Here is a 24,609-nt window from a genome sequence, read left to right as displayed (position 1 = left end):
TTGCCTTTCTCTAATAATTAGTGATGCTGAGCGTCTTTTCATGTATTTTTTTGGCATCTGTCTTATTTGGAGAAATGTCTATTCAGATCTTCCGTCTTTTTTTTTTTTTTTTGATGTAAAGCTGCATGAGATGTTTGCATATTTTAGAGATTAATCCCTTTTGGGTCACTTTTTTGCGAAGATGTTCTCCCATTTCATAAGCTGTCCTTGTGTGTGTGTGTGTGTGTGTGTGTGTGGTTTCCTTTTCTGTGCAAAAGTTTTAAGTTTAATTAGTACCGATTGGTTTATTTTTGTTTTTGTTGTCATTATCCTAGGAAGTAGATCAAAAAAGATCTTGCTCCAATTTATGTCAAAGGGTGTTCTGTGTTTTTCTCTGCAAACGGTGATAGTTTCACTTCTTTCCCAGTTTGGATTCTTTTTTTTTTTTTTTTTTTATTCTCTGATTTCTGTGGCCAGGACTTCCAAAACTATGTTGAATAATAGTGGCGAAAGCAGATATCTTTGTCTTGTTCCTGATCTTAGTGGAAATGGTTTCAGTTTTTCACCATTGAGAATGATGCTAGCTGTGGCTTGGTCATATATGGATTTTATTATGTTTACATAGGTTCCCTCTAGGCCCACTTTCTGGAGACTTAGTATCATAAATGAGTGTTGAATTTTGTCAGAAACTTTTTCTGCATCTATTGAAATGATCATAGAATTTTTCTTCTTCAGTTTGTTGATCTGGTGTATCACACTGATTTGCAGATATTGAAAAATCCTTGAAGCCTTGGGATGAATCCCACTTGATCATGGTTTATGATCCTTTTAGTATATCATTGGGTTTAGTTTGCTGATACTTTAAGGATTTTTGCATCTATATTCATAAGTAATATTGGCCTGCAATTTGTGTGTGTGTGTGTGTGGTGTTTTTGTTTGGTTTTGGTATCAGGGCAATGCTGAGCCTGGGAGTGTTCCTTCCTTTGCAGTTTTTTGGAAGAGTTTCAGAATGATAGATGTTTAATAGATTCTTCTGCGAAGCCATCTGATCCTGGATTTTTGTTTTTAGAAGTTTGGTAATCACGTTTTCCGTCTCAGCGCTTGTGATTGATGTGTTCGTGTTTTCTGTTTCTTCCTGGTTCAGCCTGAGAAGCCTGAACATCCTTTTCTGCTAGGTTGTCGCTTTTATTGGCATGTAGTTGCTTATAGTGGTCTTGTATGATCCTTTGTATTTCTGTGGTATCAGCTGTAGCTTCTTTTTCATTTCTGATTTTCTTGATTTGAGCCCCCCTCTTTTTTTTTTTTAATGAGTCTGACAAAAGGTTTATCAATTTTGTTGATCTTTTCAAGGAACCAACTTTAGGTTTCATCAATCTTATCTATGGTTTTCTTTGTCTCCATTTCTTTCTGCTCTGAGATTTATGGTTTCTTCCCTTTTACCAATTTTGGGCCTTGTCTATTCTTCCTTCTCTAGTTGTTGTAGGTATAAGCTCAGGCTGTTTCTTTATTAATTTATTTTGCTTTTTAGGGCCGCGCCTGTGGCACATGGAGGTTCCCAGGCTAGGGGTTGAATCCGAGCTACAGCTGCTGGTCTACAGCACAGCCACAGCAACGCCAGACCCAAGCCACATCTGCACCCTGCACCACCGCTCACGGCAATGCCGGCTCCTTAACCCACTGAGCAAGGCCAGGGATCAAACCCGCAGCTTCATGGTTCCTAGGCTGTTTATTTGTGCTGTTTATTTGTGATTTTTCTTGTTTCCTGGGTTAGGATTGTGTTGCTACAAACTTCCCTCGCAGAACTGCTTTTACTGTGTCCCATCGGTTTCGGATTGTCATATTTTCATCATCATTTGTCTCTAGGCTTTTTTAATTTCCTTCTTGATTTCTTCCGTGATCTATTGATTGTTTAGTAGCATGTTGGTTAGCTTCAGAATTTTCTGTTTTTTGCTTTTTTTTTTTATAGTTGATTTCTAGTCTCATAGCATTGTGATTGGAAAAAAAATGCTTTATATAATTTCAGTTTTTTTTTTTAATTTACCAATTCTTGATCTGTGGGCCGAGATGTGATTTATCCTGGACAGTGTTCCCGGTGCACTTGAGAAGAATGTGTATTCTTCCGTTCGGAATGGAGTGTTGTATAAATATGCAGTAAGCCTCAGATCTAGGGGGTCATGGAAGGCCTGTGTTTCGTACTGATTTTCTGTCTGGATGACCTGGCCTTTGATGTAAGTGGGCTGTTAACGTGCCCTCGGTTGTTGGATTCCTGTCAGAGTCTCCCTTTGTGTCTTTGGCAGTTGCCTTAGATAGTGCGGTGCTCCTGCGTTGGGCGCCTATATGTTTATAGTGGTTCTGTCTTCTTCTCGGATTGATCCTTTAATCATTATGCAGTGTCCTTCCTTGTCTCTTGTGACCTTCCTTATCTTTTTTGTCTGAGTATTGCTACTCCAGCTTTCTTTTGATTCTCTTTGAATGTAATGTCTCCTCTCTCCCCTCACTTTCAGTCTGTAAGTGCCCTTAGGTCTTGCTTGTGTCTCTGTTCAGGCAGTCTGTGTCTCTTGGTTGGAGCGTTTCATCCATTTACGTTCAGTGTAATTATGGGTATGTATAGACTTATTGCCACTTTCTTACTTGTTTCGGATTTGTAATTTCAGCTCTTTTTTCTTCCTTCCTTTTTTCTTTTCTGTTATGATCTGCTGACTGCCCTTAGTGTTGTATTGGGTTTGTGTTTTCTCTTTTATGTGTTTTTTGTTGTAGCTTTTCGGTTCTCAATTTTGATACAACAGTCTGTGTATGTACAGAATTGTTTTTAGTTGTCGATCTCTTCATTTCAAATGCATTTTCAGTGTTCTGTGTTTTTTCCACTCCTCACACTTGCTAGTTTTGGTGTCGTATTTGTCAAAGGCTGAGTGATTTCCTACGTTCATCTTATGTTTGCCTTGACCAGTGACCTTTCCCATTTGTAATTTTTTTGTTTATAATCATGGTCTTTTCTTTGCTGCCAGAGAAGTACCTTTAGTAGTTGTCATAAAGCTGGTTTGATATTTCTTAATTCTCTTGTTTTAGCTTGTCGTTTTTGAGCTCTCCATCAAATCTGAATGAAAGCCTTGGTGGGTAGAATTTTGTTTGTTTGTTTGTTTGCTTTTTTAGGGCTGCACCTGTGGCATGTGGAAGTTCCCAGTCTTGGGGCCAAATCAGAGCTACAGCTGCTGACCTATACCATAGCCACAGCAGCATGGGATCTGAGCTGTATCTGTAACCTACACCACAGGTCATGGCAATACCAGCTCCTTAACCCACTGAGTGGGACTAGGGATTGAACTCGTGTCCTCATGGATACAGGTTGGGTTTGTTACCACTGAGCCACAGTGGAAACTCCAGGGGTAGAGTATGCTTGGTGCTAGGTTCTTCTCCTTCATCACCTTAAACACACTTGCCACTCCCTTTTGGCTTGCAGAGTTTCTGCTGAAAAACCAGCTGCTATCCTTATGGGGGTTCCCTTGTACATTATTTGTTGCTTCTCCTTTATTGCTTTTAATATTTTTCCATTGTATTTAATTTTTGTCAGTTGGGTTAGTATGTGTCCTGGCGTGTTTCTCTTTGGGTTTATCCTCTAAGGGATTCTCTGTGCTTCCTCAACTTGAGTGTTTCCTTTTCCACGTAAGAGAAGTTTTCAGCTATAATCTCTTTGGGTATTTTCTCTGGCCTTTTTCCTCTCTCTTCTCCTTCTGGGACCCCTATGATGTGTATGTGGGAGCACAGAGAGCTCTTAGACTGTGCTCTACCCTCTTCATTTGTTCCCCTTTATTCTTTTCTGTGTCAGTGATTTCCGCCACTCTGTCTTCCGCCTCACCTCTTCATTCTTCTGCCTGAGATGGCTTTCTGCTGATTCCTTCTAGTGTGTTTCTCATTTCACATATTGTGTTAGCATCTTTTTTTGCTCGTTCTTTAAATCTTATGGTGCTTTGTTAATCATTTCTTACAGCTTCTCAGTCTGTCTCCATTCTCTTTCCAGGATCCTGGGTCATTCTTACTATCATTAATGTGAATTCTTTTTCAAGTGGTTTGCCTATCTCCTCTTCATTTAGTTGTTTTTGTGGGTTTTTATCTTGTTCCAGGGCTGAATATTTTTAACGAGTGGTGGGAAAGTGGAAGATAGAAGTGTAGGGAGAGGGACCAGCATGTGTAGAATTGCAGAGTTTATGAAAGGTTCCGAGAGTGGTAAGCAGTCTACATCGAAACGTGGAATGGGAAGGAATGAGGTTGGGGAATAAGGTGGCTGGGACTGATGGAGTGTAAGCAGTGATACTCACCAAAGCAGTTTTATCAGGGAGATGACAGGATGAGATCCGTGTTTTAGAAATACCACTTTGGAGGCATTATAAAAAACGATCCCGGGGAATGGACAGCAGAGGAGGCTCAGAAGGAAGACTGGTTGAAAACAGGAACTGGCCAACAGTTGTCTATGCTACTTTGTTGTTTCAATCTCCTGCTATTCCCTCTGCTTGGAATGATGTTTCTTGGTTCTTAACCCCATGGCTACCACTCCTCACTCTACCCTCATCTCAGCCTACCCTGGAGACCTTTTCCTGATTAGCCCGTCTAAGTGAGTCACATATACACACATACATATGTGCACGATGTGTGTATTTATGTATACACACATATTTTGCTATTTTGTGAATATCATCATTCCTGTGTAGTCCTCAAGCTTCATGACAAGGAAGGGTACGTTTCTCTATTTGCTCATTGATGCAGTTCTAGCATTTATAAAATGGGGATATTTAATTTGGTAAAAAGATAAATGAGGTCAGAGTCAATGTTTTCAATTTCTTTAAAGAGGTTCTTTGAGGAATATTTTTAAATGGTCCTAGTGATGGTCTTGCATCTTTGAGGAAAGAACAGCACTAACAAAAGGCAAAAGAGAAAACAAAATAACCATCACAACAAACGCTGTCCTACTTGAGTTCTTTGGAAATGAGCACAGGTCGTTGTGGCGATAGTCCTGGTCCCTGCATTTCTAATGGATTTGTGAGACTGTAACAGCTCAAAAGGGCTTGACACTAAGTTCTCTTTCTCCCTTTTTGCAGAGAATATGTGGTTGCATTTCCACATGTGAAATGCTTGTACTATGTGACTCTGCTTTAATCCAGTTGAAATTGTGTTAATTTCGATTCAGTGTTACTGAACAGATTTGCATATCAGTTGTATGCAAGATACTGTATTAAGCTTGGCAAATATTTCTGCAGAATACAAACTCCCAAGAGGGCAAGACCAAATCTATTCCATTCACTCTTGTACGCTACGAAACCTACCTCACACAGACACAAAAATAGGCATTAATCGCTATGTATTAATTGAAGAGACGTATAAATAGATTAAAAAGTTTTGCAAGGCACATTCCCTGTTCTGTGGGGGGAAAAAATATGTTCTTTGGACCATATAATAATGTGGCTTTCTGAATGTGTAATGTCTTAGTGGGGTAAGTTTCAGATCCTAGACGTGAGGTCCCACTTTAGGGAAAGAGAAACTTGGGAGACATCAACTAATTCCAAGAAAATTACACAACTTTCCCAGCCACGTTTACTAGACGTGTTTTACAAACATGTTCTCTGGGAGGAAATCGAGGGCGGTCTCAATCCCAAGCAGCTTGCAGTGCCTGAAACACAGAAGCCATCTAGCAAAACAGTGTATCCTGCTCCTTGTGCTCCTCCCTCTTTCTCTCCTCGTGTTTGAGGAACACACAAGAACTAAGTCACATGCACGGATGTTTTCTCAGCCTGGGCACCAGAAGCATCAGCTTTGGGTCCTTCGATTCCTTCAATTTTTTCAGTTCTCACTACTGGTCTTAATTGACCCTTTTTGTCCAAGGATGTGGCCCTGCGTTTGTCTATTAGACATTACCCCAAAGTGAAACAAATCTAGGCAATTAAACTTCTAAACAAAAAGAGTCACACATAGATTTATCTCACTTTCTTTATTCTACAAAGAAATCAAGACATACGGATGTCAAGATTAGGTAAAATGTTGGTTGTAATCACAAGATGGACTCAACATTCTCCAAAGTGTGCAAATTTAAGCTTGTTCTTAGTTTTCCTGTGGGAAGAAAAGAAAATATGAGAAATGCTGAAATAGGCATTTCTTTACCATTCAAACTTCACCAGTGAGCCCTCTCCCCCCTGCAAAAGGTCTCTCCATTTTTTTAGTGTTTTGAAAAGGAATGGCCGTAATTTAGGAATATTTTAGCAACTGGTTCTGATTGCATAAGGATGAGGCTCGCAATGCATCACAGTCATATGTCTCTGAAAAAATGCTTTAATGGATTGTTTACTTTAAAGAAGACACCCATTTAGAAGCCTTTTTTCATAAGTTTATACTTTTTTTCTTAGGAAGAACTAGAATATTATGCTACATATACTAGATGCTTGTTTTCAATCCTGTTTGTTTGGAAAATATTTGATAGGAACTACGTGTTTCTGTACACTCTCATCATTTCCTGCTTTTTGAGCTCATACTAATCTAACTTTTGGGTGATGGTGCTGTGACCTTTAAACTACTTTTTGCTCTTCAATTTTCTAAATTTAATTTTATTCTACCTCCAGCATGTATTTTGTTGAGAAGTCATACTTGGAAGCAGAACAAGTTCTTTAGATTTTTCAGATAGCACTTCCTTTTGTCCCAGTCACTGAGGAGCTCTGATAGGTCCACACTTAGTTGTTGAAGCTCCTCCTAGCAGATGTGAACTGGCACGCCTCGGAGAAGGCATATTCCTTGCCCCTAGAAATAAACCAGGTATAGGCTCTGAGGCAAATTGGTGCCTTTTTTTTTTTTTCCTTTTTTGGCCACCCTGGGTCAGTAGAGCTCCCAGGCCAGGCATCAGATCCAGGCTGTAGTTGTGACCTTCACCACAGCTGTGGCAACTTGCATCCCAGCGCTCCAGAGATGCCACTGATCCTGCTGCACCAAGCGGGAACTCCACAAATTGGTGGCCTTTTTAGAGTCTAAGTAGTAGATTAGTGGGTGGAAGCTGACCTGGATGACTTAAGTTTCCTGCCAACTTTAAGATTCTAGATTCTCTGGCTGACTCTTACTGTCCTAATATGTAGTGACGCAGTGACACCACGAACCCCCACATGCTATGAACTGGGTGAATTCCATTCATCACAATGTGAAGTGATTCACATATTGCTTATGCTATAAACCACTTCTTCTACTTGTTTATCTTAACACCTAACTGTTACACCTTAAATGTAGAAAAAATAAAAATATTTCAATACTTACTCAACTTCGTAACAAAAGTAGCACTCATTGCTGTAAGTTTTGCCATCAGATCCACAAATTGGTTTATAGAGAGCATAACAGACTCTCTCTTCTGGTGGCGACTTTTTATACTTACTGCAATCAACCTGGAAAGGCATATAAAAAGCTTTTAGTTTCTTCAACCAAACCTTTATTCTCAGGACTTAGGATTTTCCAAACAAGTTCATAAGGCTGTCCATGCATTTGTTTCTTATTCCAATGGTCTGTCTTCACCTCACCCCTTTGAGAGACACCAAGTAAAAAGACTTCTTTGTATCATACATAAAATCATGCGCAATAAACTTCATTGCAGTAGCTAGTAACTGAATCGTAATTTATTTTCAGATAGAATCTTTTTCCACCACACTGGTCGATACCTCAGTTCTCAACCCACATGGCATTCTCACAAGGGCAGCCAGACCTGCGGGATCCGTTTTCGGTATGTCCTGCCATTTGTCTCTTTCACTCAAAAAGTTCTAATCTGACTCTAAGTATGAGATATATGATGATGATGAGTGCTGTAGTCTATCTTAGCAGCATTTACCACTTAGCAGTGGTAACAAAGAACTTGACATCCACTTCCCGGGTATGCAAGCAGACAAGTGCATTTTCACATCGCAGCTGAGAACACCTCCTCTCAATTCCTGAGATGACGAGCTGCCTTCAGGGGCACGTAGGGAATTAACCAAGAGAGAATTTCCTGGCTTTTTCATCTCTGAGCAACGTGAAGAGTGAACCTTAAAGTCAACACACGGGAATTCAAATCCCACCTCTATGAGCCTTGGGACAATGATTTTTCCTCTCTAAGCCTTGGCTTCTTTATCTGCAAAATGAAGGTGATAATACCTGCATGGTAAAGTTGAACATACGTGGCAGAGAATACGTGTGTGACATGCTCAGCAGGACATGGCGTGGGAGACTGTGGCTGCATGGTAGCTGTTACTTTTATTCCTTGGCTTTACTGCACTGTGTCCAGTTTTCTGCTGCAGACCCTTCATTTCCCGCTCTTTCTGTCCCAGAGTCCAGACATGATATTCTTCTTTCTTGTTCTAATTTGTCTGTTATTGACATACGCTTGTTTCACAGCATCTTGTCAGTTTCTGGTGTAGCACACACTGATTCCGTTATCTGTCTGCTGGTTCATGTTCTTGTCCATTAGGGTTTATTACAGGATATTGAGTACAATTCTCTGCGCTGTACAGTCGGACCCTGTTGCTCATCTATTCTGTATATACTAGTTTGCCTCTGCTAATCCCAGACTCCCAATCCAGCCTTTCCCTCCGCCCCCTCCCCTTGCCCTCAGGAACCACACGTGTGTTCTCTGTGTCTGTGAGTCTGTTTCTGTTTCATCGGTAAGTTCCTTTGCAGCTATGATATTTTGCTCTTCAGTATCTTTACTTGGATAACCTGAAATACTCTCAGCGTGGAACTCCTCTTCCCTTCCGGATTTGCCACATTAATTAATTCATCCTTCCTTTAGTCACTCTACCCCCACAAACTTCCTAAATGTTAGGGCTGAGCGTGTGCCAGCAACACAAAGATGAGTCAGCCTGATATGACGGCAGAGGGCTTTAGAGGCTAGTGGAGCCTCGCAGAGAATGGAATCACAGTGCCCTCTGATGTGTATATGCCAGCACGATTTCATCCCTTCTTGTCTGCTCAAACTCCAGTGCCAGGATCTGTGTCATATGCATGTTTCTGTGAATATTACGAAGGCGTAATATTCATTCACCCTTTTTATTCTCATGCAGCGACTACCTCGTGAAGGAAGGCTTGAACTTAGTCCTGCCTCCACACTTCATATTCTTAATATCACGTTTTCTTTAACAGGGAAAACAAAAGACTCAGAGAGGTGGCAAGAGCTGCCCGGGCCCCAGGTCACAGTTAAAAAGCAGTGAAGCATTAGAGCAGTTTCGTCTGGAACCCACACTGCCTGATGACTGGCTTACGTCTTTGCTCCCACACCTAGATTTTCTGAACAATAGTCATTACCTCATATGAGTAACAGAAAAAGGTTAAATTAAAATATTCATTCTGTAAGATAGAGAACAAAGATGTGTGTGACCTATTTAAACATTTTAAGAGTCCTGACTTGTCCTGACTGAGCTTTCTTATGGGTCAGGTACTATGCTAAGCCCTTTTCAAGCATTTCAGTTTCACAGCAGTCGCATGAGGCGGATGCTGTTTCCTGTGGCACAGGACGAAAGAGCTGGAATTGAAGCCCGGAGCCTTTTCCCTCTGATGGTTCAATGTCTGCCCACTTCGTTCTGCCACCTCCACTTTAGAAAGGTCTGTCTACCTTTTTCTCAATAAAACAGTCTCTGAAACTTAAAAATAAATCTCCAAACATTTACAAGTTTAATTAATACAGAGTGTCAAATATTTCCTTACTGATACTGACTTTCAAATTATGTAGCAGTGGTGCATTTATGCCGTGGTGGGCACACTGACCTGTTGGCGGTGTTTGACACATTCTGCGTCTGCAAGATGAAGACAAAAGAAAGTTAGGCTCTGGAAGACTCTATCCTTGTTAGAAAGAATAATCTCTGGCTTGTTTCAGCTCTCAGCCTGTCATAAAATACAAGATTAACTTCAGAGATGTGTGAATGAGCATATTATCAAAGGTCGAAGCCCTTCACACAGAACTTTTCTTTTTTCTTTTTTTTTTGGAGTGGGATTAGAGTAGAGCTCAAAAGATGGATCAGCTGCCATTACAATGCGTTTGTCCTCTTCTTTCCTACGTAAAATCACACCTTAGAAAATATTGACACAATCAGCTTTATGTTTTGGAAGTGACAGCTATCAGCAGTAAGCATAGATGGCAGAAGTTGGGCCAGCCACTGGCAGTCCTGGGGAGGCAGATTTCAACCCAGTAATGAGAGGAAAATAACAGTCCTTGCTGCCAAAAGGGGTTGCATGGTTTTAAGATGAAGTGAGGTCCCCAGAGTTAGTGGCACTGAGTCCAAGCACAGTGTGGGAATGAATGCTGCCCCGAGAAGTTACCCTAAGTGTTTGTGGCCTTAGTTGGCCATGTGGGTCCTCTTGGCCCCTGTAGTGATTTATTGTCGGAGACCAAAAACTGCCTTTCATAGCTCTTCTTATCTGCGTGATGTGTGTTCCAGAATTACGTGGGTAGGCGACGACCTGAGCCCTCGGCGTCAGGCAGGGCCGAGGCGGGAGGGAGATACTCACCGAAGAGGGCTGTGAGTGCCAGAGCCACGAGGAGGGTGAAGGCGGCTGCTCTCATGCTGCTCAGGCGGCCAGCAGCAGTCGGATGGAGGAAGTTGGCGTGACTTTCTGGTGCCTGCCCGGCCCACTTGGTTTCTGCCTTATATATTGTCAAGAGTTCCTGCTTCATTGTGAAATAGCTCTTTCCAGAAACAGAATCCCGGGAGGAGGTCAGAAACATCTGCCTAGCTTTGGAAATTCTTTTATGGTGAAAGAGATCATTATGTATCACATTTTAATAGATACTAGGACCCAGTAAAACTGGCCTTCCTTCCGTCTTCACATCCCTGAAATTGTGGGTGCTTTCCTTTTGTCCATGGAGCGCATGGTCCACAGGGACCTGCTGAAGAGCACAGGGGACGCTGCTCAGGGTTCTGTGCCAACCTCTGTGGGAAAAGAATCTGAAAAAGCATGGATGTACGTGGATATACGTGTGAGTCACTTTGCTGAGCAGCAGAAGTTAACACAACATTGTAAATCATCTATTCTTCAATAAAACTTTAAAAAATGAAACAATGTATACAGATATATAATTACCCATTTCTTAGAGATTGCAACGAACTGATAATAATAATTGTTGGAAAATTGTGCTCTCCTTTTAGAAAGTTTGAGTGCTTCCTCCTTTGTTACACAGTTTGATCTTTGTAACTCATCGGACAGATAACCATTGCTGTGTGTTCTACTGTGCGGGAGTGAGGTCACAAGAAGTTAGGCAATTTCACTGGGTTTACTGTATACTCTTTGGTGCGCTGCCTTTTCCAGGAACAGTCATCACCGTGGCAGTTTTATAGGTTTTAGCATTTTCTGCTTCCCGTCTTTCCTCTTGTTTTCTGCAGCATCAAAGGGAAAAGTTGACAGTCGAGGCCCCTGACTGGGCACAGACAGAATGTGTCAATATTCAAGACTTGATTCAGTGCAAAGAAACGATTCATGCTTTTTAGGAAAGGGGGAATTTCCCCCAGAATCCCAGATGTGGGGAGATAGTACAGTGGGTGAAGCTGGGGAGTATTCACACCTCATTTACCTGCCAGACCTCTGCTGGAAGCTCCTTTATCTAGGGGGTCTCAGTAGGAGGACTTCCCCGAGGCCAGGGACAAAGAGCTATGCAACCATCTCAAACAAGAAGGCGTCTAGTGGATGCAGTGGCTGGACTGTCACTGAAGTTTTGGCCGTGATTTTTCTGGTCCCCAAATGCAGGCTGATGGTTCAAGAATGAGATGCTCATTTTGTCCTGGCACCTAGTTGTATACGTGGGTGATAAGATCTTCCATTTGCACAATACCTTTCAGGAGACAAGTCACCAGTCATTTCGTCATGATGTAAATAAGCCTAATTGTGCTTTCATCAAACCATGCTTCACTCGAAGTCCTTACTGCAAGAACACTCATGTGAAATGTGCCGTCTTCCAAAAAGAGTGACTCTCTGAGAAGACCTGGGAAGCAGCTGTTGCAGTTTTGGCGTATAGACTTGGAAGACACCGTGTGTACCACTAACGGAAGTAACGGCAAAGGCTGAGAGACTAAAATTCACATTTGATTCCCTATAAAAGTAAAACAACGGCACCTGTGCTAGGCTGGTCCAAATGGCAGGCATCACAGTGTCACCGAGAGCTGAAACTCTACAAGTCATGCAGACATGGATTCGTTGCCACCTCTACCATTCCTTATGTGACCGTGTGCAGATTATTGAACTACTGGAAGTATTGGTTTCTTTATCTTCATTTGCTTATTCGGTAATTACTGATGAAGATTTATTCTGTCTTAGAGACTATAACACAGCTTGGGTATACTATGAATAACGAGAGACTTGCCACTGTCTTCATTGTAGCTTGACAAAGATTCTCTTCTCGACCCAACTTCAGTTGGGCCTCTCTGAGTTCTCGTCTTAAGTAGGCCTTGACCTTGCCCCCATTCCCCATACCCCCACCTCTCCTCCACTGCATGTCTTTGGCCTGAACAGCCCTGTCTTAGCATAGCATCCTCCTGAGTCATCCCCCCCTTCCATTGATACCTTGTCACCCTGGATGCCTGATCAAGTTCTTCATCTCCCACTTTTAATGTGTAAGTCCTTGGCCTGCCTTTAGCGAGAATCCTTTTTAATAGCTCCTGTTAGTAATTTTCTGTCTTCTGAGCTCTGTACCCTGGTCCTTGGCCAAAATTTCCACTTGCTTTCAGATTTGAGCTCAACCTCTCTTCTCCATTGCAGTACGGATATTCAAGACCATGCCTTGAATAATGTCTTCCTTACTATTTTAACAAGTGTCTGGGAGTTCCCTTTGTGGCTCAGTGGGTGAAGAATCCAACTAGGATTCATGAGGACGCGGTTTGATCCGTGGTCTTGGTCAGTGGGTTAAAGGATCTGACGTTGCCGCAAGCTGTGGTGTAGGTCACAGACTTGGCTCGGATCTGGCGTTGTCTTTCTGACTTACTCCACTTAGTATGAGAGTCTCTAGTTCCATCCATGTTGCTGCAAATGGCATTATTTTGCCATTTAAATTTTTAATATAGTCTAGATACTAGTCCCTTATCAGATATATGATTTGCGAATATCTTCTCTCATTCTATGGATTCTCCTTTAATTATAAAAGTCTTTGTTTGTTTCTTTTTGCAGCCACACACGTGGCATGTGGAAGTTTCCAGGCTAGAGGGTCAAATCAGAGCTACAGCTGCAGGCCTTTGCCATAGCCACGGCAACGCCAGATAGTTTGGTAGTTCCTCAAAAAGTTAAATGTAGAAGTTGTTTTGTTTGTTTGTTTGTTTTAAGAAGAGTATAGCCGAAAGTATTGAAAAAGATATTTTGCACAAGAAAAGAAAATCTTTATAAAGCAAGAGTGCAGAATAACTACAGAAAGCACGAAGGTGGAAACATGCAAAGTAAAAATGTTTTGCCTTATGTTTCCTTCTAGGAGTTTGATGGTGTCTTGTCTTATGTTTAAGTCTTTAAGGCATGTTGAGTTTATTTTTGTTCCTGATGTGAGGGTGTGTGTGTTCTAGTTTCCTTGATTTACATGCAGCTGTCCTGGTTTCCCAGAACCACTTGCTGAAAAGACTTTTTCCCATTTTATATTCTTGCCTCCTTTGTGGAAGATTAATTGACTGTAATTGGTTTTTTCTGGGCTTTCTGTTCTGTCCCTTTGGTCCGTGTATCTGTTTTTGTACCAGTATGTATTGTTGATTTCTAGTTTCATACCATTGTGGTCAGAAAAGATGCTCGAAATAATTTCTACCCCCTCTCATTTTTTGAGGCTTGTTTTGTGACTCGCAGAATGTGCCAGGTCCACTGAAAGAGAAAGTGTATCGTGGGCCTTTTGGGATGTAGTGTCCTTTAGATATCAACTAATTTCAGCTATTCCGTTGTTTCGTTTAGATCCTCTGTTGCCGTATTGACTTTTCTGTCTGGAGGGTCTGTTCATTGATGTCAGGGGGATGTTTAAAGTCTCCTGCTGTTAGTGTATTCCTGTCAGTTTCTCCCTTTATGTCTTAGTGGTTTTGTTTGTTTGTTCATTTTTGTACTTACTGGCTCCTATATTGGGTGCTTATTTGTTAGCAAAATGTAGTATCCAATGCTGGTATTGATCCTTTTATCACTCTGTAATGTCCTTTTTTGTCTTTCTTTATGTACTTGGTTTTGAAGTCGATTTTGTCTGATATGAGTATTGCTACTCCTGCTTTCTGGTCATTTCTATTTGCATGGAATAACTTTTTCCTTCCCCTCACCTTCGATTTGAGTCTTTTGTCCTAAAATGAGTCTCTTATATGCAGCATATTGCATTTATTTTTTAAAAAACCTAATCTGTACCTCTGTCTTGTGATCCGAACATTTAGTCCTTTGACATTTAAAGTAATTATTGATAAGTATGTATTTATTGCCATTTTAAACCTTGTTTTCCAGTTGATTTTGTAGTTCCTCTTTTTTTCTGTTTTCTTTTTTTCTTTTTGTCTTTTGGTCTTTTCTAGGGCCCCACCCATGGCATATGGAGGTTCCCAGGCCAGGGGTCTAATCGGAGCTGTAGCCGCCAGCCTACACCACAGCCACAGCAATGCAGGATCCGAACTGTGTCTGCGACCTACACCACAGCTCATGGCAACACTGGATCCTTAACCCTCTGAGTGAGGCCAGGGATCGAACCCACAACCTCACGGTTCCTAGTCAGATTTGCTAACCACCGAGCCACGGCGGGAACTCCTGTAGTTCCTCTTTGTTCATGTCTTCTTTTTTTTGTGGTTTTCTTTGGTATTATGCTTTTTTTTGATGGTTTTCTTTGGTATTATGCTTGAGTTTGTTTCTTCTTTGTTTTTGTGAATCTGTCATTTTAATCTGTGGTTACCCCAATTTTCAAGTATGTTAACCCACAACCGTGTTTACCTGCTTTAGACTGAGAGTCCTGCAACAGGAAACACGCTCTAAATGATCTCTGTCTTTACTCCCTTCCCTACATTTTGTGATTCTGATGTTCAGTTTTACGTCACATTTGTCCTTTAGTGTTGATTGAAGTTATAATTGCTTTAAAATTTTAAAAACCTATATTATGCCTTATTTAACTGACCTTTGTTCCTTTAATAAATCTGCCTTTCCAATTTTATTTTTCTCTTTTGTGTAGATTTTTGCTTCTTTTCTCTTTAGAGATGCCCTTTTCATATTGCTTTCAGGGTAAGATTAGTGTTGCTGTATTGTTTTAGTTTTTGCTTCTCTGAGAAATGCTTCATCTCTCCTTCTACTGTAAATTATAATCTTGCTAGGTTGGAGTTCCCGTCGTGGTGCAGTGGTTAACGAATCCGACTAGGAACCGTGAGGTTGTGGGTTCAGTCCCTGGCCTCGGTCAGTGGGTTAAGGATCTGGTGTTGCCGTGAGCTGTGGTGTAGGTTGCAGACATGGCTTGGATCCTGCATTGCTGTAGCTCTGGCATAGGCTGGCGGCCTCAGCTCCGATTCGACCCCTAGCCTGGGAACCTCCACATGCCACGGGAGTGGCCCAAGAAATGGCAAAAAAAAAAAAAAATTATAATCTTGCTAGGTAGAGTATCTTATGTTGCAGGTTTTTCCCTTTCAGGACTCTGATATTTCATCCCACTCCCTTCTGGCCTGCACATGTTCTGCAGAGAAATTAGCTGATAGCCTTATGGAGGCTCACTTGGCATGTACTATTTGCTTTTCACTTGCTGCCCTTAGAATCATCTCTTCATCTTTCATCTTTTTAATTATAATGTCTTGGTGTGGGTCTGTTTGGTACCCTCTCTGCTTCCTTTCCATGGATATCTGTTTCCTGGATACCTGTTTTCCAGGTTTGAGAATTTTTTACCCATAGTTTCTCCAAATGCATTTTCAGTACCCTTTTCTCTTCCTTCTCTTTCTGGACTCCCCAGTAAGTGTAGAATGGCACACTCTCTCTTATCCTGTACATCTTGTATGTTGCTTTCCTTTTTTAAAATGTATCTTTCTGTCTGCTGTTCAGTTTGGGTGGTTTTCATTATTCTATCTTTCAGATCCCTTGTTTGTTCTTCTCTGTTCATCTGCTATTCATTGCTTTTAGCTTGGTTTTCAATCTCAGCAATTGTGTTGTATAGTTTTGATTGGTTCTTTTTTATGGTTGTGTGTTCCTTGTTACAGTGATTTGCATTCTGTGGATAATCTTTTGTACTTCCTTTATCATTTTTATTACCTCTTTTTTGAACTTGGGAACCAGTATACTGGAGGGGCCTGTTTTATTATTTGTTCTTTTGGAGTTTTTCCTCTTCTTCTTTTGATTGGGAATAGTTCTGTTCTTTTTCGTCTTACTTAAATTTCTCTGTCTCTATGAATTGAGGAGAAATAGTTATCTACTGTGACCTCAAAGGGTTATTTTTCTGTGAGAGCATGCCTGTATAGGTGGTGTGAGTCCAATATTTTTGGTGCCAGGGCTGTTTTTGGTATGGATGCCAGCCACATCTTTGCTCAACATGTGCTGGCCATTATTCCCTTGATAGCAGGTGTGATGTGGTGGTGGTGGCCAGAGCCAGCACTGGATGAAGAGAGGCGCCCCCTCTTTGCTCCGTGGCTATCACAGCCCTCTCGGAGGCAGTTTCTGCTCCCTAGTTCTTAGAGTAGAGGCCCTGAAATTTGGTTTCAGTAAGGGTCCATTGCCTTAAGTATGTGTTCTTTCTCCAAGGAGGTGAGCACTAAAGCAGGTGAGGCCGAAGTGTTCAAAGAGAACTATATGCTGCCTGTTCACGTATCTGTTGTTCTGCCCAGAGACAGTCCAGTTTGGTGTCCCTTTCTCCTTTGTGTTTGTCCCAGACCTAGTGCTGGGCACTGAGGGCCAGGGCGTTGTGGCAACAGGAACCGAGTTGGTTTTGCTGCCACCTGGGACATGGGCTGCCTCTGGGGTTGAGCTCCCCCAGGGCGTGTTTGTCCTCGATGTGACTCCATGCTGTGGAGTGATGTGGCCAGAACTGGACCCCTCTTCTTTGGAAAGGAACCTCTGGGTACCGCTCCCCAGGTGCTGTTCACAGGGATTCTGTAGAACCACCCACCACCTGCTGAGCATAGCAACAGAGTCCACAGCAGCTGGATCCACCTCTGGACTCAGCCCTGACGTGTGTGTTTAGGATTTCGATTTGCCCCATAGCTAATGTTGCTAAGTTTAATCATTTACTTAAGTTAGTATCTGCCAGGTTCTCCACTGTAAAGTTACTCTTTTTCCTTTTGAAATTAATATTTTGTAATAACATTCCTTGGATTATGTAAATATCATTTATTTATTTTATTGAGTTGAGTTTGGCCATGTACAAATAGGGCAAACTATGTAAGTATATGTTTATAATGTTATAATTTTTTTTTGTCTTTTTAGGGCCACCCCCGTGGCATATGGAGGTTCCAGGCTAGGGGTCTAATCGGAGCTATAGCTGCCGGCCTATGCCACAGCCACAGCACCTTGGGATCTGAGCCATGTCTGTGACCTACACCACAGCTCACGGCAATGCCAGATCCTTAACCCACTGAGTGAGGCCAGGAATTGAACCCACATCCTTATGGATTCTAGTTGGGTTCGTTAACCACAGAGCCATGACAGGAACTCCCTATACCGTTACATGTTTAAACTATACATTCTCCTTTTCACTTTCTAGCATCAGTTGCTAATGAACAGAAATGTTCTCTTTTCTCAAACCAAGAAAAATAGCCGAGAACCTACTTGTCATGACTCTTTAACATGCTGAGCACATTGTAAAAAACGTGGTATGTCTTTACACCTCGGTAAAGGCTGGAGAAGAATGGGCACACAGCTCATAATCATCCCTTCATTTCCGTAGCACTTCATAGTTTCCAAGGCGTCTTCATGTGCATTTTTCTCTTTCTTTTCTCAGTAAGGAAAGAGGTATTACACACAGAGTGACCTACCCGCAGCGATACACCTCGTAAATGTTCAGTTTGGGGTGAGCACACAAGGCTGCTCCTTAAAGGTTCATTATGGCTCCTGAGTTGCTTGGTGGTGTTTTCTAATAAATATGATGATGCTGAGGATGGTAAAGAACTCAGTGATGCAAATATTGGCGAGTACAGAGAGAAGCAAGTAAAATTAAAATTTTGTATTTTCCAAGGCTTAGACTTGGAAAGATAAAATTTTAGAAATAAATTTACTTCTCATTTACATTTATGATAGGATGTCTGCCTTGAAAGATCCAAGCTTACAATCCAGAGCACCAGCAAGCGGGCCGTACGGATCCCTCCTTCCCCAGAATTCCCAAAGAACACAGACATCCCAGGTCATCGGCTTGAGGAAGCCGCAAGTGCCGCATTGTCCCCACTAGTGTGGGCAGAATAACTGTGGAATGCGAGGAACCTGCTGATTGTCGCACCTTGAATGCAGCTCTGCGATTGCTTGTAGACACGGTGGGAAAAGTACAAGACTGTTATAGATAGACACCTGTGTCAGCTTTATAGGCACAAACCAGTAACCTGAAGGAGCTCCAGACTGAGAGAGACCTGCAGGGGCTCAGTTAGGCATCAGCTTGGCACAGAGGCACAGAATTGGCTGAAATCATTTAACTTAAAGCAACTGGGGTCAGAAGAACAGTTTACATTGGACAATGATTTTGTCAGAAATGAATACTCCTAGCCATGTTTTTTTCCCCTGTTATTTTGTTATCTTTCTGTTATTTTAACTTTTTATTTTAATTCAATTTCTGACTTTGCTTACTTGGAGAAACCAACAGCAGGAAATTTTTTGCACAAGTATAAGCAGTCAACAATAAGGTATTAAATTGAATAATCTACATGTACATTAACTGAAAATTAATAACGCATTATACTCTCATGTATATTGACTTTCCTTATTGTTGTCCTTGTTTTGATCTTTATTTAAAAAAAGTTTTGCTAGTTTCAGGTGTACAGCAAAATAAATCAGTTATACATTACAGATATTCATTCCTTTTCAGATTTTTTTCCCCATACAGGTTATTACACAGTGTTGAGTAGATTGCCCTGTGCTTTACAGTGGGTCCTTGTTACCTTTTTATTTTTATTTTAATTTATTATTTTTTCTTTTTTTGCCTTTTCTTGAGCCACTCCCGCGGCACATGGAGCTTCCCAGGCTAGGAGCCCAATCGGAGCTGTAGCCGCTGGCCTATGCCACAGCCACAGCAACGCGGGATCTGAGCCGCGTCTGCAACCTACACCACAGCTCATGGCAACGCCAGATCCTCAACCCACTGAGCAAGGCCAGGGATTGAACCCGCAACCTCATGGTTCTTAGTCGGATTCGTTAACCACTGCACCACGACGGGAACTCCAACCTTTTTATTTTGTATACAGTAATGTGCCTTTGTCAATCCCAACTCCCTAATGTATCCCACCCTCCCACCACGTTTCCCTGTGTTTGGTAACCATAAATTTGGTTTTGAAAACTTTGAGTCTCTTTCTGTTTTGTGAGTTCTTTTGTATCACTTTTAGGAGATTCCACATAATAGGGATCTCAGATGTTATTTCTCTTTCTCTGCCTGACGTACTTCACTCAGTGTGATAATCTCTACGGCCATTCAAGTTCCTGAAAATGGCATTATTTCAGGCTTATGTATGGCTGAATGACAGTCTGTTGCTTATATGTGCCGCATCTTCTTTCTCGAGTCCTCTGTGGATGGAAATTTAGGTTGCTTCTATGTGTCGGCTCTCATAAAAAGTGCTGTAGTAAACACTGGGGTGCATGTATCTTTTCAGATTATGGTTTTCTTTGAATATGTGCCCAGGAGTGGGATAGCTGGATCATATGGCAGTTCCATGCTTAAGTTTTCAAGAACCCTCCATACGGTTCTCCGTAGTGGTTGCATCAGCGTCTCTTCCCACCAAGGGAATAGGAAGGTTCCCTTTTCTCCACAGCTTCTCCAGCACTTGTTGCTGGACTCTTTGAGGATGGTCATTCTGACCAGTGTGAGGTGACACCTCATTGTAGTTTTGACTCGCATTTCTCTGTATTTTGTGATGTTGAGCACCTTTTAATGTGCTTTTTGGCCATCTGTCTGCCTTCCTTGGAGAAATGTCTGTTCACATCTTTTGTCCATTTTTTAATTGGGTTGTTTTTGAAATAAAGCTGTATGAGATGTCTGTGTATCTTGGAAATTAATCCCTTATTGGCCACATCATTTGCAAAGATTTTCTCTCATTCTATGAGTTGTCTTTTCATTTTGTTTGTGATTTCTTTGCTATGCAAAATCACTTAAGCTTAATTAGGTCACATTGGTTTATTTTCGTTTTTATTTTCATTACTCTTGGAGGTAGATCAAAAAAGGTATTGCTGTTATTTATGTCAAAGAGTGTTCTGCCAGTGTTTTCCTGTAAGAGTTTTATATTATCTGGTCTAACATTAAGACCTTTTAATCCATTTTTAGCTTATATTTGTGTATGGTGTTAGAGAGTGTTCTAATTTTATTCTTTTGCATGTGATTGTCCTGTTTTACCAGCACCACTTATTAAAGAGAATGTCTTTTTTCCATGTATATTCTTGCATCCTTTGTCATAGTTGACCTTATGTATGTGGATTTATTTCTGGGCATTCTATGCAGTTTCATTGTTCTGTATTTCTGTTTTTGTGACAATACCGTGCTGTTTGGATTACTGTAGCTTTTTAATATAGTCTGAAGTTCAGAAGCCTAATTCTTTCTCAAAATTGCTTTGGCTATTCAGGGTCTTTGGTGTTGCCATATAAATTTTAAAGTAATTCGTTCTAATTCTGTGAAGAACATACTTGGTAATTTGATAGGGATTGCATTGAATCTGCAGATTGCCTTGGGTAGTATAGTTATTTTGACAATATTGATTCTTCCAGTCCAAGAGCATGGCATATTTTTCCATCTGTTTGTGTCATCTTTGATTTCCTGTCATATAGTTTTCAGAGTAAAGCTCTCTTGCCACTTTAAGTAGGTTTAGTCCTAAATATTTTATTCTCTTTGATGTGATGATAAATGGGATTATTTCCTTACTCTTTTATCATTTATTGTTAGTATATAGAAATTCAAGAGTTTTCTGGTTATTAATTTTGTATCCCGCACCTTTATCAGATTTACTGATGAGCTCTAGTGGTTTTCTGGCAGCATCTTTAGGATTTTCTATGTATACTCTCATGTCATCTGCAAACAGGGACAGTTTTACTTCTTCTTTTCTCGTTTGGATTCCTTTTATTTCTTTTTCTTCTCTGATAACCATAGCCAGGACTTCCAAAACTATGTTGAATAAAAGTGATGAGTGTGGACATTCTTGTCTTATTCGTGATCATAGCAGAAATGCTTTTAGCTTTTCACAATCGAATTTTGTTGAATTTTGTCAGTCTTTTTTGCGTCTCTTGAGATAACCATATCATTTTTATTCTTCAGTTTATCGATGTGGTATATAACATGGATTGATTTGTGTCTACTGAAAAAAATTCCAGGATAAATACCACTTGATTATGGTGTATGATCCTTTTAATGTATTGTTATATTTGATTTGCTAATATTTCACTGAGGATTTTTGCATCTATATTCATCACTGATTTTGTCTGTAGTTTTTTTTTTTTTTTTTGGGTGGTGTCTTTATTTGGCTTTGGTGTCAGGGTGATGCCAGCCTCATAGAATGAGTCTGGGAGTGTTCCTTCCTCTGCAATTTTTTGAAAGCATTTCAGAATGATAGGTGTTAGCTCTTCTCTAAATATTTGATAGAATTCACCTGTGAGCCATCTGATCCTGGACTTTTGGTGGGGTTTTTGGATAATTTAAAATCACATTTTCAATTTCAGTACTTGTGATTGGTCTGTTGGTACTTTATTTCTTCCTGGTTCAGTCTTGGAAGGTTGTGTCTTTCAAGGGATTTGTCCATTTCTTCTAGGTAGTCCATTTCATTGGCATGTAGTTGCTTGTAGTAGTCTCTTATGATCCTTAATGTTTCTGTGGTGTCATTTGTAACCACTCCTTTTTCTGTTTGTAATATTCTTTTTCTTTTTTTCTTTTTAGAGCTGCACCTGTGGCATATGGATGTTCCCAGTCTGGGGGTTGAAACAGAGCTGCAGCTGCTGGCCTGTGTCACAGCCATAGCAATGCCAGATCCAAGCCATTCTGTGACCTACACCATAGCTCTTGGCAACATGTTATCCTTAACCTATTGAGCAAAGCCAGGGATCAAACATACATTCTTATGGATACTAGTCAAGTTCTTAACCTGCTGAGTCACAATGGGAACTCCCTCATTTCTAATATTCTTGATTTGAGCCCTCTTCTTTTTTTTTTTTTTTTTTTTTTTTTGATGACCCTGGCTAAAGGTTTTATCAATTTTGTTTATTTTTTCAAAGAACTAGCTTTTTGTTTCATTAATCTTTTCTATTATTTTCTTTATCTCTATCTCACTTATTTCTACTCTGATCTTTATGATTTTTTTCGTTTTACTAACGTTGGATTTTGTTTATTCTTTGCTCTGTAGTTGCTTTAGGTGTAAGGTCAGGTTATTTATTTGGGACTTTTCTTCATTCTTGAGGTGAGATTGTATTGCTATAAATTTCCCTCTCAGAACTTCTTTTGCTGTGTTGCATAGGTTTTGGTTTACCATATATTCTTTGTCATTTGTCTCTAGTTATTTTTTTATTTTCTCTTTGATTTCTTCATTGATCTATTGGTTGTTCAGTAGCATATTGTTTAGGCTTCACATGTTTGTGTTTTTTGCCCTTTTTCCCTTGTGGTTGATTTCCAATCTCATAGCATTGTGGTCATAAAAAATGCTTGATGTGATTTCAGTTTTCTTAAATACACCGAGGTTTGATTTATTGCTCAAGGTATGATCTGTCCTGGCCAGTGTTGCATGTGCACTTAAGAAGAAGGTGTATTCTGCTGCTTTCCATTGGAATGTTATATAAGTTTCAATAAGTCCACGTGGTCTCCTTGTTCATTTTCTATTTGAATGATCTGACTTTCAAGCCCAGTTCTTGGGGCCAAATCACTGGGCCACCAGCCATGATCTAGTCATCTATAAAGAGAGTCCGATGATAACATACCTCTGTAGATTAACAGAGAAAGTGAAATTGTAGCTTCCAGAGACACAGTAACACACAAGCCGAGTACAACATTCATATAAATATGGGCATCTTGATTCAGTCAATGGACGGAAGTAAGACCCAGAGACAACAAAGAAATTACGTTGATAGTTTTAAAAGTTCAGTTCAATGTCAGTTTTTAGATTCATTTATATGAAATTAACTGTATGCAGATTAGTCTTAAACATTTCTATTTTGAGGTTTGAGTTAAAAGAGAGAATTAAGAGTTGGCTGTTGTAGCACAACAGCACGACATGAATGAATGCGACTAGGAACCATGAGCTCCCAGGTTCAATCCCTGGCCTTTCTCAGTGGGTTAAGGATCTCGTGTTGCTGTGAGCTATGGTATAGGTTGCAGTTGCAGCTTGGATCCTGTGTTGCTGTGACTGTGGCATAAGCCGGCAGCTGTAGCTCTGATTAGACAGCAAGCCTAGGAACCCCCATATGCTGCAAGTGCAGCCCTAAAAAGACCAAAAAAAAAAGAGAGAGAGAGTTGGCTTTTGCGGGGAATCATTAAGCATTACGCTGTAGGAGCTGTGAAGTGTAAAAATTGGGATTTAGATATAAGATGAACATTGTTTGGGTCTATTTGAAATTAGAATTTATTTCCAAATGTTGAGATAAAAGCTGTAAATTAGGCTTCAAACCTAGGTAAGGGTTTGACTATAGAATAATATGTATGTTCTACATTTTGTATTTGGTTCCCCTGCTTCATCTTGAGACAAATGTCTAATAATATAAAATTTCCCCAAGAGTGTACATGGGCATATGTGCTCATCTGACCATTGCAAAAAAGAATTTACAATCAGAACTTGAGGTATGGAGGCTAGAAGGTTTTGAATAAATAAGAGATACTTAGGGCTAGAGAAAAATGAGAAAAAGGTAATGACGTAAGGAAAAATTAAAAGCAATAAAAATCATAGGAAAGAAATATGTAGAAAAAGAAAAACTAGGATATAGAAAAGAAAAGCTATTTGAAAAAGGGCAAAGAAGAGGAAAAAGAGGGGATAAAATGAAAGAAGGGGTGAGCTTTTGTTTTTCATCTCTGCTCAGCATTTCTGGACCGGTATTTCCTCTTCTGTCACTTATGCACTGTTCTCCATGTCCGCTCTTGGCTCAGAAAGTTGTGTCAGAAGGAGCCAGAGGCTGAGAAAGCCCAGATTACTGAGTGTCTTACAGTGGTTGACACAATAGAGTCAGCTATTGTGGGCTTAGTGTTAATCACAGATTTGAATTAAATGTTATAAACTGACTGGGTTTATGGATAAAGTATGTATTTAACATACTGGGAGTTGGGAGTCTAAGATCGTAGATCTGGAGTTATTAATATGGAGTGGGTGATTTCAGGGGCACAGTTAGACTGAGAATGGAAATAATAAGGATGGTTCAGAGCTGTGTTAAATTCAGAGCAACATTTGTAAATGTGCCTACTCCCCGAACAGAATCACACAGTAGCCTTGTTAAGATGCACTGGTGAGTTAAGGAAAGAAAAATTGACTAGGATTTCCGGGTTTCATTAGAACAATCAGAAGACAAATTACCCAAATAGAATTTCTATCGCAAATGACTTTTTTTTTGCCA

General features: G+C 40.5%; 1 protein-coding gene across 1 annotated transcript; it reads right to left on the bottom strand.

Moving 5' to 3' along the window:
• Positions 1-5,952: 5,952 nt before the first annotated feature.
• Positions 5,953-10,636, bottom strand: SPINK9 (serine peptidase inhibitor Kazal type 9). The gene is made up of 4 exons (XM_047774760.1): positions 10,471-10,636; positions 9,730-9,758; positions 7,261-7,385; positions 5,953-6,075 (listed from the first exon to the last, which is right to left on the bottom strand). Exons 1-4 carry the CDS (start codon positions 10,634-10,636, stop codon positions 6,030-6,032), a joined length of 366 nt encoding a protein of 121 aa, XP_047630716.1. The 3' UTR covers positions 5,953-6,029.
• Positions 10,637-24,609: the final 13,973 nt, after the last annotated feature.

Source organism: Phacochoerus africanus, chromosome 4 (genome assembly GCF_016906955.1).
Source record: "Phacochoerus africanus isolate WHEZ1 chromosome 4, ROS_Pafr_v1, whole genome shotgun sequence".
NCBI lineage: Eukaryota > Metazoa > Chordata > Mammalia > Artiodactyla > Suidae > Phacochoerus > Phacochoerus africanus.
The sequence above is the reverse complement of the archived record's forward strand: the minus strand, read 5'-3'. Positions and strand labels throughout refer to the sequence as shown.

Excerpts from the sequence above, each read along its gene's own strand:
- SPINK9 (XM_047774760.1), bottom strand. The coding sequence starts at position 10,636 with ATGAAGCAGGAACTCTTGACAATATATAAGGCAGAAACCAAGTGGGCC. Across the intron at positions 9,759-10,470 it reads GGCACTCACAGCCCTCTTCG|ACGCAGAATGTGTCAAACAC; the intron begins GTGAGTATCTCC and ends TTCATCTTGCAG. Across the intron at positions 7,386-9,729 it reads GTGTCAAACACCGCCAACAG|GTTGATTGCAGTAAGTATAA; the intron begins GTCAGTGTGCCC and ends ATGCCTTTCCAG.